Source organism: Sarcophilus harrisii, chromosome 2, assembly GCF_902635505.1.
Source record: "Sarcophilus harrisii chromosome 2, mSarHar1.11, whole genome shotgun sequence".
Taxonomy (NCBI): domain Eukaryota; kingdom Metazoa; phylum Chordata; class Mammalia; order Dasyuromorphia; family Dasyuridae; genus Sarcophilus; species Sarcophilus harrisii.
In genome coordinates, this window is record NC_045427.1 from 222,644,389 (window position 1) to 222,658,564 (window position 14,176).

The window sequence follows — 14,176 nt, forward strand, 5'->3', positions numbered from 1 at the left end:
CTGGTACTATATACTACTGAGTGTTAGGAGATGATCTATAAAATTAAACGGACCAAGGGCCTGTCCTTATAGCATTTAAAGTCTCTTGGGGGACACAATATAGATGACAGTTAAACTACAAAATAGAACATGTTAAGCTCAGAAATGGAAGACAGGTATTTCACAAAGTCCTTGAGAGGATTTGGGGAGATCAAGGAAGCCTTCATGGAAGAGGTGGCATTTGAGCTATGTCTTCAGAGAATTGAAAAGATATCCAAGGGTGGAAAGAAAGAAAGCCATTCCAAGCATAAGAAATATCATAAGCATAAATCAAAGAAATCGAGTTAGGCTAAAAGAGGATCAAGAAACGAGACACAGTTCGATTCTCTGGAATACAGAGTACATGAGATAAGGAAGGTAGAACAGTGCCAGAATGGGAGAGACCAGACATACAAGATAAGCATTTTGGCTTTATTCAACAGGCAACAGAAAGTCATTGCAATGCCAGAAATACAAGAGAAGCATTTTGCCTTTTATTTTACAGGCAATAGGATGCTGGGTTTCTTAACAAAGGAGCTACATCCTCAGATCTGTCCATAAGGAAGATTAACCTACAGGTATGTCAAAGATGAATTGCAGAGGGCAGGGAGACATGAAGAATATTGAATAGGGAGACTACTGCCATCATCCATGCAGGGGGTAATGAAAGCCAGTATGATAGTAACAGCAGGGAGAACATGAAGATAGGACAAACACTTTAAAAGAAGAAGTATCGACAGGACAGGGCTTGATGATGAATGGGGATGCAGGAGATAAAGGAGAATGAGGAGTCAAAGATAACTCCAAGATTACAAACAGTGCGTTATGGTGCAGTCAACAGAACGCCTTTGGGGAGAGTAGGAGGGAAAGAGAACAGACCTCAATTTAGTATATCTTGAATGTCAGATGTTGAAACATTCAAGTGGAGTTACTCAACGGTCCCCCGAGTCATGGGGGCCACCTAGGAAGCTAAGAGGAAGGTCAGATCTATGGCTATAATAAATGCAAGAATTCCATCTTTCCTGACCTAGGAGGGGAGGAGGGGTCCATAGTGACCTCTCCCTATGCTGAGGTCCTACAGCCTATGCTATCTACAAAGTACCCTAAGAGAACAATTACAATGAAGAAAGGAGTACAGCAGGGATGCCTGTGAATCTAAAGGAAAACAAAAGCCAAGAAGAAATTCATAAAGCATGGCTGGCAAGCAAAATAAACTTAGACTATTGGTTATCACTGGGACTTGATAGGATAGAATCCTTTAAAATATGGCTCTTTGTGGGAGGATATGGAGTATTCGCCGAGAACAAGAGATTTCTGAAAAAAAGGGTTGTGAAAAGATGAGTAGGGAGAAGTACAGAAAAACTATATACAGGTGAGGAGACACCAACAGTGGAGAGCATGAGTGAAGATCAACAGAAGTAATATCATCAAAGTATCTCACAGGCCAGGGCTTATTTGTTATTTTTTCATGATCACAGGCTAGCCATTGCAGGCTCTCCTTCATCACATACTCTTACAGAAAGCATTCAGTAAAGATCTGTGGATTGATGGAGATGAGAACAGCTATTCATGATGGGGGGATGTGCTTGGAACTCTCTTTTCCACTACTGGGGAGGAGCAAGGGAGAAAGGACAGTAGAAGCTGAGATGTCAGGCAGAAGCCTCAGAGAGCCTTGGAACAGCAAGAAATTGATCCTAAAAGGGATGGTTTTTTCCTGTGATTTCTTTCTAGCTGACCCAAAGGAGGCAAGGTTTAGGAAACATGAAGATTAATTAAAGACTAGCTCCAGCTGGAAGGGGTTTTTCCCAAAGGTCCATCTCTAGTTCAAATTTCTCACTTGGCAAACAAGTTGACAAGAGATGCAGAGAGACTGACCTGCCCAAGACTACATAAGAAGAGTAAGCCTCAGAAGCAGAATTTGAACTAAAGTTCTCTACTTTAGGATGTAGAAAACTTCAACTCTTCACTACTAGACAAAAATTATTAAAACAAAAAATTATAGATTATAGATTTAGAGAGCTAGAAGGGACCGCAGATGACAGTCTAACCCCTCATTTTACCAATGAGGAAACCAAGACCTGGAAAGGTCAAGCCATTTATTTGCCCATGGTCACAAAGACTATGACTATGAGCAGCAAAGATAAAAATTGAACTTTGGAAAGGGACCAAAAGAAAAAAAATTTTTTTTTAATTTCCCTGAACCCTGTGGTGGGAGGCAGCAAAACCTAAACCTAAGTTACCTTCCTAGAGTAGATAATAGAAGTAGTAGAAAAAACGCTGGACTAAGGGGTCAAGAAAATCCTGGATTTAGTCTCATCTCTGCTCCTAATCAACCAGGTAGCCTTCAAATGCCTCTTCTCTAAAATGAGGGGAGTTGTACTAGATCTCTCCTAGATGTGACATTCTATAATTCTAATTTCCAGAGATCCCCAAATGATGGTAGGAGATGGGACCCAATACAGGGAGTAAACTCCTGAGCAGAGCACTTGCCTTTCCATGAAAAAATCTGGCTATGGAGACATAAAAGTGGGCTATCCACAGTAATTAGTAAGGCTGAGGAACTCAAGACAATCTATTAAAAAGAGATCTAAGTCAAAAAGAGTCAAAAAGACAATCAAAGATACCTAAGTGGAACAACCAATGGGTCCATATCCCCTAAGAGAAGGGCTGAGTCACAAGCTGGAAAGGGCAGAGTACTCACCGTGACATTCTCCCTGCTCTTGTCGGCTGGACTTTCCTTTTCTTTCGAGGCAGTGGCTGTGTCCGTCTGGGGAGCCTGTGCACTTGAGCTGGGCTGGGCAGATTTATTTGTTTCTGTGCTGACCTCAGGATCAGTTTCTTGCTGGGTTGCTGTTGCTAAAATTTTAAATTGCATCATTAAGCAATGGTCGATGACAATATGCCTTTTCTTATATTTATTAGATTTCATTTTTGAGGGCAACTGCAGGAACCGTTCTCAGAAGTGCACTAGAACTTCAGACCTTATACCCCAAAAGCCAGCACATAGAAAGGCCAATACCCAAGGGGAGTAATTTCAAAAGTGCTACCATTCCAGACCTGTGGGAATTTTGGAGGAGGCCCCAAAACAAATTAGAAAATGGAGCCTTTCAGGGAAGAGTTAAAAGGGACAGACATCATTAGAACCCAAAGAAGCCATGGGTGAAAGATTTTGTTGCCATCCATAGAGATTTAACACAAAGGTTCTGACTGAAGGTATATCCAGCTTCTAAGAGGCTAGACTCAAGTGAAATAAGAACCCCTTTTATTGCTTTACCTCTTGATAGTTTGATCTGCTTTCCCATCCACATCACTGGATCAACCCAACAGCCTTATGAAGGAGATAGGGAAAAGGATATTTCTATTTTATAGATGAAGACACTAAGGCTCAGAAGAATTAGTGACTTGCACACTGTAGAATTACAAAAAGGGTCATCTTGTTCTAAAGATCTTTAAACTCCTTAAGCTCCCAATTTATACAGTAAGAGCAATATCATAAATAATAATCAACTCTGAAAGACTTAGGAAGTCTGATCAACACAGTGACCAACCAAAATTCCAAAGGACTCATGTGGACATGCTATCTACCTCCAGATAGAAAGGTAGTAAGACTCAAAATGTGTATTAAAACACTTCATCCTTTTTCTTTCTTTCTTTTTTTTTTTTGGAATGAAGCTATTGTAGCCATATGGTTTACATGATTGTGTGTGTGTGTATGTGTGTATTTGTAATTAGTTTTGTTCTTCCTATCTTCTCAGTGAGTGAGGAAATATAAGAGGTAAGAGGAGAAAGAATTTGGAATTGAAAATAAAAAAAGAATTTTTTAAAAAGAAATTTAAATTCTCTATAAAGGGAGACAAGGCTAAAGAGGCTGTCTAAAATAGAATGCATCAACTTAGGTAGAATCAGACATTCTTCAGAGGGCTAGAAACAAAAAGACTAGATCAGATTAGTTTTGAAACACATCCAAGTATTATCCAGTAAGAGAAGGAGAAGGAATACTATTACTTGAAAATCATGATGGTGACTCCATGTTTACTTCTGGCACAAAAGGATACTAAGCATGACTTTCTTGCTTCCCAAAGGCAATGTCAGAGTCCTCATTATTCTACACTAACCTTTATTGAATTTTATTTCTGAGCTTTAACTTTGGAACTATAGGAACTGTTCTGAGAGATATTGGCAAATCTTGACCCCTATGGGAAGTTCTTGAGCTATTGAACCTTGCAGGCCCAGAAGTCTCTGAATAGAGGATCCAGAAGGGCGAGTTACCTGACTGTGTACACGACTTCATGTGTTCTGGCCAGTGGGCCTGCTGGCACGGATAATCACAATAGCTGGTATTCCAACAGCAATAGAAGATGGCTTCTTTCTTACAGTTTGCACACCACTGTTTCTTCTTGGTCTCATCCACAGCCTGCTGCTTTTCCAGCTCCAGCTGTTTCTTCACCTCAGCGATCAAGCGATCCCGTTCCTGTTCCAGGCTCTGCCGCATCTCGGCCATTGTCAGTTCTGTTTAGGATATTGAAAAAGCATTTTGTCTACCTCCTTTCCACATGAAGGGTGCAAGATTTATTAATACCAACTCATAAGGACTTAAGTTCACAAAACAATGGATGACTGGACCCTCACACCCTCACCTAAAGAGTCCAAGCATTTTGACTCTATTTTACAAGTGAAAGAGATTAAGCCAAAAGTAATTTAACCAAAGTCTCATAGCTAGTAAGTGGCAGAATCAGAATTTCTTGAATATATATATGTGCATCTGTGTGTGTGTGTATGTGTGTATTAGTTACTAAATTAAATAGCTACTACCCTCAAGGAGCTCTTTACCTTCTATTGAGAGAGACAACATGTGTATGTTTCTCTGTGTATTTATATACATATTACATATACATATATAATACAGATGTGCATGCATATATACCTAAAACCTATTTTAGGTATATATGCACATATACAAGTATATCTTTAAATATATACATATATGGAACATATATACACATATACAATATACATATATACATACATATACATATACAAAAATATACATATATACATGTATACAATATACATATATACAAATATATACATATATGAAATATATACATATGTTCCATTAAGAGATTATAAAACTCCTTTTTACTTTGGTACCTCCCATAACAGTATAAGGTCCTTGAGGGCAAAATCTTTACTTTCACTTTTTTTTTTATTTCAAAGTACCAAACACAAACAGTAAGCATTTAATAAATGCTTATTGATTGAGAGACCCTAATCTCCAAGTTCTCAGTTTTATTTGGGTACACTAAATATATTATGGTCTTCCACAATACTTGCTTATTGCAAGTAAGGATTATTTTTTTCTTTGTATTTATGTCCAACATCTAGCCCAGTGCCTAACATCTAGAGCAGTGGTCCTCAAACTATGGCCACGGGCCAGATTTAGCAGCTGAGGACGTTTATCCTCCTCACCCAGGGCTATGAAGTTTCTTTATTTAAAGGCCCACAAAACCAAGTTTTTATTTTTACTATAGTCTGGCCCTCCAACAGTCTGAGGGACAGTGAACTGGCCTCCTATTTTAAAAGTTTGAGGACTCCTGATCTAGAGGATACTTATATATATATTTGCTGTTTGATTTCTAGCTGTCCATAGTGTTCTGGACTCCTCAACATACCCTACATGAATTTTTCTAATTTCCCAATGATTCCAAAGTTACCCCAAATGAGTCCAAAAAGCCTGAACATTTCTCAAAATCCAAACCATTTTTCACTTACTTTTAACTTTAGAAAAAAAAAAAAAAAAAAAAGGCCATGTAATGTCCTTTTTGGTGAGAAGACGGGAAAGATGTCAAAATCTGGTCCATGATTAACATAGAAATCACAAGGGCACGTGCTAGAAACACGGATTAAGCCAATGGCCAAAGCAAGGTTTCTTAGATTTAAGATTATACCAGGAGAGAGAAGCAGACAAACTCTGCCCCCAATTCCTCAGTATTAACCACAAGATCAAACTCCCAAAGTGGTGCTTTACAACAGAGGGAGAATAGGGACTGTGCCTGTAATTTTCAATGATCTAAGGAATCCCAGATGATGAAATGCTTCCACCAATGCAACATTGGCATTTTCTCTACATCTAAGAGTCTTCAAAGTTGTCTAAGGCATTGAGAGGTTAAGTGAATTGCCCAGGGTGACTCAGCCAATATGAGGTCATCCATTATACCCCAATTCCTCTTGAGGAAGAAAAAAAACACTGGAAATGAGTGATCTATGTTTTCCTTTGAGATTAGTTCCCGATGTCTTTTGTTATGTATTAGATGCTATATTCTAGGAGCTAGAAAAATCAAGAACATTAGTTCTAGAAAAGGAGAATATTTAGACTTCATTTTAAAAGATGAGCCAACTGAGGTCCAGAGAAATAAAATGCCTGCCCAAGATACATGTACTAATAGTAAAACCAGGACGAGGGGCAGCTAGGGGGCACAGTGGATAGAGCACTAGCCCTGAAGTCAGGAGGACCTGTGTTCAATTCTGGCCTCAGACACTTAACACTTTCTACCTGTGTGACCCTGGGCAAGTCACTTAAGCCTAATTGCCTCAGCAAAACAAAACAAAACAAAACAAAACAAAAAAAAAAAAAAAAAAAAAAAACAAGTAGAAACCAAGTTTCCTACTTTCCCAAGGAAAAGATAGCTGGAATAAGTTAAAACAGTAATCCTTCAGTCTAGAGGGCAACAAAAAAATCTTCACTCTCTGCATCATAAGGTCTATTCCATATGAAATACAGAATGCCAGGTAGAAGAACCAATGGAAAATGTAGCATTATCTAGTTAGTCTTAAGGCTGAACCTAGATTCAAAGCCATTTATAAGTTGACTGATTAAAAATTTCAACTTTAAAAATAAAGAATATGCAAAAATACTCCACTAGAACCTACTTTCCCTATTTTTTGGTGATGAAGGATATACAGAAATCCTGGCTTTTTCATACAAAGTTGAAATCACAACTAATTCTTCCCTCACTCTTCCCTCACCCTAAAGCTAAAATATAGGATGCATATATAAGCCTGCCCACTTTAACCCTTTCCCCTGCCAAGACTTAGAAACCATCACAGATGGAGGAATACCCAAGTTGTGCTTCATCTCTGAGAGTTCCTGCTGATGGAGCCACTGAAGTTTCTCAATCTCAATCCTCAAACGTCGAATCTGAAGCATGAGAAAACAAAGGTTGAATAGGCCAAAGTAAGAGATTACAATGACCGTGTGTGCATAATTTACAAAATACCGGGTCCAGGGCAATCACCATCCCCTTCTCATCCTATAGGGAAATATGACCTATCAAAAAATTCAATCCATCTAGGTAATTCTAGTTTCAAGGGCTTTTCACCTCAATCCAAACCCACTGGGCCCCAACACTGTTAAAATACACAACATACACAAATCCAGACTCATTAAACATATTCACAGCAGCAACCCTTCTCAAAATCAAAAACCAGGGCAAATGACCAACATCCGACCTTGTAAAAACTGATGGGAGATGTGATCACTGCATAAAGTGGGGTCCATCAGCATAGCCCAACTCCCACATGTGAATAAAAGGGAACAAAGCAAGTTCCATCTACATACAAGGCTGATGTAGTCTCCCCACCCCTTCTTCCCCTTAAACATAAGTTTTAATTAGCACTAGGACAAAACAGGAAAAAGTTTTCAAAGCAAACTTCTCCAGCAACCTTTTAAAGGAATCAAGACACAAAAAATTTTCTGTTAACATCAATAAGTCTCAACAGACCTCAGCTATTGTACTTCCAGTGGTATTCTTAGACAGGTCATTATATATTTCTGTCATTGTGCCTTTGATGGCATCCATCATCTAAAAGAAAAAACCAAAAATAAGTGTAAGTCAGGATTAGTTATTTCACCAGAATCCATGGATGACATCTGCAGGCCACAACAGTGGTAACTATCAATTCTAAAGCTTGAGAAGAAAAGGAAAATAAAAGGTACCCTCAAATAAACTTTTTAAGAAAGTTCAAATGGGGAAAGGACCTAAGACTTTGAAACACAAGGCCATGTAGAGGGAACCCCCAAGCTCCCTCATATAATTATATAATTATATCAATATCAATATAATATACATTATATTATACATAATATGTATTTTATATATTTATATTTATATATTTATTTATATATAAATGCTACTCTAAAATTTACATGATTTCATTTGCTCTTCACAACAACCCCGTGAGACAGGTGCTATTATTATCCCCATTTTACAATGAGAAAACTAAGGCTGAGTTTAATAACTTGCCCAAGATTATAAAGCTACCGAGTATCTCTCCTCATATTTGAATTTAAAAATTCTAAGTCAAGGGCAGACTAGCATAGGGTATGGACAAGGGACTAGAGACTAAGGGTAGAAGGCAAAGCCCGAGCATCAGGCTCTTAATCAGCATACTCTGAGCTTTCTAAGTCTGCTATATCTGAACTGTGGTTTCTTTTTCCTGTTTTCCTTAGTTGAATTATAATGTATGGTCTGTCAACCCCAAATAATGTTTTATTTATTGTATAATAAAAATGTTTTTTTTAAAAAATCAGTTTAAAAAGAGGTATTTCTGACTAACGTGCTACATCTACTATACCACCTAGCTTCTAAGAAGCTATTATTTGGGAGATTGTTAAGAAGAACCAGGAAAGACCAGAGTTCATCTGGGATGTTGGAGAAAAACAGGTCACGTGTAGCTTTCATTTAAACTAATTATTTTTACTAACTACATACACTAAGCTCAGTTGTTTCTACTCAGAGTAGAAGTATTAGCAACACACTAGGGACAAAAGCCCTATCACTCTGCCCTAGTTACAGCTATGCACACATAGCTACTAGGTAGCCTAGAAAGCAGTTCAAGTTCTAACTCCCAGCAAGTAGTTTGTTTACTTAGAGGATGCCCAGGAAAGAAACAGTGAAAAAAAGAAGAGGCAACATAAAATCTCCCTTGGGAAATACTATTATAGAAAAAGTAAAAGGACATGTGTGAGTAGTAAGTGAACTCTCCATCCCTAAGCCCAAGCTTAAGAGAGGGGTCAGATAGCCAGAATAAGTCTCTAACCTAAATCATTGCTTCCAGTGTTTAACTTGACTATATGTTTTTCAATCTACTGCTTCTGAAGTATATAAATGTAAATTTTCCACAGACAAATGAAATAGTTTTCAAAAAACCCAAGCTAATTAACCTCAAATTCACCCCAAAACAAGGGTGAGAGATGGGGAGAACAAATGTCTGTCTCACTGTCGAGACATATAGATTTCAATTCCCAGCTTACAACATTGTCCCACTAGGGGATCTGCCAGGAAAAACAACCCCTTGTATTTTGCAAGTGTTTTACAATCATTCTTTATTAGTCTACACTGAAAATTTACTACTAATGCTGTCAGTTTTTTAAAATTAAAACTCTTTATGAGAAAATTTTAAAACTATAAGAAACCCGATATAGTCTGTGCTAACGATTACATTCCATTTCAGAGAAATCATTGCTTCATCTCTTTATACACATTAGTATTTCCAAATTTAATAGGGAATTTCATAGTAATGAAGAATTATCCTTCTGCCAAAATACACATTGCAATCTCCAACTCTTGTCAACTTGGAAACCAAAAAAAAAAAAAAAAAAAAAAAAAAAAAAAATCACTTAATCCAATCCTTATAGGATCAACAATCAAGAGCTTAAAAGATACCTTGAAAGTCATTTAGCCCAACTTCTGAATTTTATAGAGGAGGCAGCTGAGGCTAGGAAGATTAATAACTTACCCAACATATAGGAAGTTTAAAGGTAGCTAGGTGACCCAATGGATAGAGCTTGGGGCCTGGAGTTAGGAAGATGTAAGTTTGAATACAGACTCAAATATTTACTAGCTGTGTAACCCCTGAAACAAATCACTTAATCCATCTGCCTCAGTTTCCTCATCTATAAATAAAAGATAATAATAGGACTTTTGTGAAGATCAAAGGAGATATTAATGGTAATTAATAGTGCCCAACACATAGAAATATATAAATGTTAGCTGCTGTTATTGTTATTATTACTACTGTTATTATCATATCAGAAATAACATTTGAACCCAAGACCTCTAACTCCAAAGCCAATGTCCTTCTAAATACCACAGTGCCTCCCAAATAGGAGAAATTTCTTTTTTAAACCAAAAATGGCTTTTCTTCACCTGATAGCAGGAGGGTAAATATGAAAACGGAACCCTGGATTGAGGAGACCTATGGTTTGAATACCAACGTCTGCCATTTACTGGCCTAATGGTCTTGGGCAAATCATGTTCCATCCTTGGGCCTAAAGTGGAGATCAGGCTTTGAAGTTCCTTCCAGCTCTGACATTTCCCAAGGAGTAACATACTCATTGCAGAAGAAATAGAGACTGGCAGGTCTTACTCTGCTGAGATATGAATGGTTATATTTGTTTGGTGCCTTAGGAACAAAGGCCCTATCACTCCACTCTAGATATACCATGGATACACAAGTACTAAGGCCTTCTCCTGGAAAAGGGTTCAATCCCCAATTGTCTTAGCTACACTAGAAATAACATATAATTCCTGAAAACGTGTAACTCACCAAGAAAAAATGGATAAACTAAACAGAGCAAGCATTTGTAATATAATGTGATTCAGCTTCCACATATCTGAATACGAATTCACAAACCCTGGTGGAAAGCCAAAGCGTACAGCTCCTTCAGCTTTGCTGGGCATTTGGCAAATGCAGCATTGAAAACTGGAAAGCAACAACTCATTGTGAGGTAAAAAGAACAAAAATATTCTTCCCCTTTTTCTTTCCTTTTCCATATTTAAAAAAAAAATTCTTATAACAGAGGTCATATGATTTCAGACTTGTAACAACCTCTACTCTAGAAATACTTCAGTATAATACATTAAATAATTCCAACTTTGAAATCATCTCATGATGAAAAACAATTTGAAAAATGAAAACTGTGGACAGAGACTGTATTTTCTCCAAATTCTCCTCTAAGCCTCATAAAACCTAGAGTTTAAGACTCAGAATCATCTTGCTTTAAAAGCACAGCCCTTGAGGTTCTAACAGCAGTCTTTTGGGTTTACAGCTGAATTTTCAAGAGCTTACCTTGCCAGTATACTTAGCAATATCAGCAGCCACATCTGCTGAGGCTGTGGCAATGGGCAAGTCAGTGCTGAGGGAAGATGACAATGTGCTTGAGGATCCTGAGCTGGTGACCATAGAGACTGGCTGAGTACTCGTCACTAGAGTGATGGTAGAGGTCGAAGTACTCTGGGTGATTTCCTTCTGCTGGACAGCTAGGGAAGTAAAGGATCCCATTACCTTAGTGTCTTGTGTCTTTTACATTACAAAATGTAAGTTGTGGATAAAAATATTGAAGTTAACTTCTAACCTATAAAGCTGCTCCCTACAACAATGGAGCAAACTTTCTAGGACAGAATTCCTTAATCTTGATTCTGAACCACAAACTTGTAATCCTATATATTTTACACATTTAAAAACATGCAGAAAAGGGAACCTCTGATGCTTAGCCAGACTGCTAATGAGGTCCAATACATAAAAAATATTAAGAATCCCTGTTCAGATTTGGATTTTGTATATATGGATACTTTGGAACAATATCAAATTGAAGTCTAAATTATTGTTAAATATTAATTCTTCTGATTAAAAAAAAAAAAAAAGAATCCCTGTTCTAGGAGTTAAGCTTGCTACTCCTGAAATAAATCCACTCTTACCAGAGTAAGAGTAATGAGGCACCAGAGAGTTGAAGGAAAATAGTGGATATGAAGTTGGAACCAAAAAGTCATACAATGGGCACTCTAAACAAGAATGGGCATGGTTCCACTCTCAGTTCTTCTCCCAATAGCCAAATGGCACCTCTACCTCTCTCCTACATCCCCCTCCCCCCCCCAACACAGAAGTTCCAAGACACTATCTTTACTTCCTAAGGGGTGTGTGTGTGTGTGTGTGTGTGTGTGTGTGTGTGTATTTTTTAAAGCCCATCTGCCTTGGGAGGGTTTCATAAAGGGCTCTGGGCAGCCCTAACTACTTTTCTCCTCTTGGGAGCATGTACATGAAACAGACAAACTACAATCCCAGAGTCCAAATTTTATGGAACCAAAGATAATTCACTCATTCTCTGTACAGGATCTGCATTAACTCAGTTTAGCATCATGCGTGCTTTGTGCACACGTGCATACACACACACACACTCTCTACGTGTCTGGCCTAATGGTTGCAGATGAACGCCAACCAGGAACTAAATTTTCATGTGTTTGTTTTGTCTCAGATCAATTCTAAGCTGGACCTGTTAAGAACTGGGAGGGATGGAGATATGCAAACGGGATCAACTGTGTTGCTAATTCAGTCATTTCCACAGATGGTTTCTTCAAATCGGCTAACAATGCATTCTATTAAAATATACTTTGCTACCAGCTTTTCACACTGTATAATTTCATCAACAAGGCAAAGGAAATGAAGGATGCTTTTGGTACATCATGATCTGAAAACAAACGTATAATGGGAACTAAAAATAGTAAGAATGCTACTCCTAAAAAACAGATGATGGGATGGAGTTGGGCTCCACTGAGAATGGAGGGAGGGGCAAGATACCTTTCACAGCCTGTCTGGTCTGATATCTTGTCCCTTGCGAGGACTGAGGCTGCTGCTGCTGGCCTTGCTGACTCTGCTGCTGCTGCTGTTGCTGACGCTGGACCTTCTGCATGTGCCATTTCTGAGAAGATGTCTGAAACTTACTTGAAGAATTCCACACGACCCGCTGCACAGCTGGCGCGGTTTCCTTAGGTAGCAGCGGCCTCTGCTTTTTCACTGGGCTCCCAGTGGCTGCTGGGGGAGTAGCGATGGTGGGTGCGGCGATGGTGGTGGCGGCTGTGGCAACGCTTGCCGGGGCAGTTTGGGCTGCTGATCGGGTGAGGACAGGTGTTTCAGGAGGAGGATGGTTGCTGCTGACACTAGCAGGTGGTGGGGCTTTACCTACAGCTAAAGCCACAGGGAGAAAAGGGTATTTGACTTCTGCTCCTTTAAGAATGGAGAAAAAAATCCATATAGCTTTGTTTTAAGAATCAAATGAGATACTGTGTTTAAATTACTTTGCACTATATAAAATGTCAGCTGCTACTGTGAAGGAAAAATAATATTAACAATGACTGACATTGAGTTACAATGTTATATAATGCATGCTATGTGGACTATATTCTATATACTATACAAAATATATATAGATGATGTAATATATTAACAACATTAATTATGCTGTAATAACAATATATAATAAGCTATTATATATTATATGTAACATACTGTAACATATAATTAATACAAACTGTTATAAATACTCCCAGGTTCTTTCCACTCAACAACTCCCCTCATGAAGGTTACAATCATTTGCAACGACCAGCAGAAGAAACCTGTGCTGATATGACACCATGGTCATCAAGCCATGTCAGATATTTTTTCACAACCCAACCAACATCTTTGTTTTTGTGGTAGTTTTCCAGTCATATCTGACTCTATATAGCCTTTGGGGTTTTCTTGGCAGAGATACTGGAGTGGTTTGCCATTTTCTTCTCCAGCTTATTTGACAGATGAAGAAACTGAGGCAAACAGAATTAAGTGACTTGCTCGGGGTCATTCAGCTAATAAGTGTCTGAGGTCAGATTTGAATTCAGGTCTTCCTGACTCCAAGGCTAGCATTTTATCCATTGTGAATCCTAGCTGACCGCAACCAACATTTATTCATCACCAATTATATGAGGCATTGTGGGAGATATAAAAGAAAAATAGAGAAAACTGCAACATGATCACTACCGTGAAGAGAAACACAATGTTGAGAAACACAATGTTTCCAGGACTAATTCTAGGGTGAGAGTACTTGGATTCAAATCCCATCCCTGACGCTTCCGGCCTGGGTCATCTTAGGCAAATTACTCAATTTGCCTTAGTCTCAGATTCCTCATCTATAAGATGGGAGCTGAATTCCCTTCTTTCTGATATTACTTTCCATATGTATTCCTACATGTACAGTTATTTGTATTTTGTCTACCCCACCCCCATTAGAATGAGAACTTCCCCTGAGATCTCATTTGTTTTTTTTTTGGGTCCTCAGCACACAGTA

The 14,176-nt window shown here is 38.3% G+C and overlaps 1 protein-coding gene across 7 annotated transcripts in view; it reads right to left on the reverse strand.

Moving 5' to 3' along the window:
- Window positions 1-14,176, reverse strand: part of ZMYND8 (zinc finger MYND-type containing 8) — a 116,653-nt gene that overhangs the window by 7,440 nt on the left and 95,037 nt on the right. For all 7 annotated transcript variants that reach the window (XM_012539717.3, XM_012539722.3, XM_031951577.1 and 4 more), the window contains 6 exons: window positions 12,655-13,041; window positions 11,149-11,339; window positions 7,800-7,880; window positions 7,138-7,216; window positions 4,288-4,527; window positions 2,720-2,874 (listed from right to left, as the gene is read on the reverse strand). In XM_012539717.3, the coding sequence (XP_012395171.1) occupies window positions 2,720-2,874; window positions 4,288-4,527; window positions 7,138-7,216; window positions 7,800-7,880; window positions 11,149-11,339; window positions 12,655-13,041 (1,133 nt within the window). The remainder of the gene's footprint in view (window positions 1-2,719; window positions 2,875-4,287; window positions 4,528-7,137; window positions 7,217-7,799; window positions 7,881-11,148; window positions 11,340-12,654; window positions 13,042-14,176) is intronic.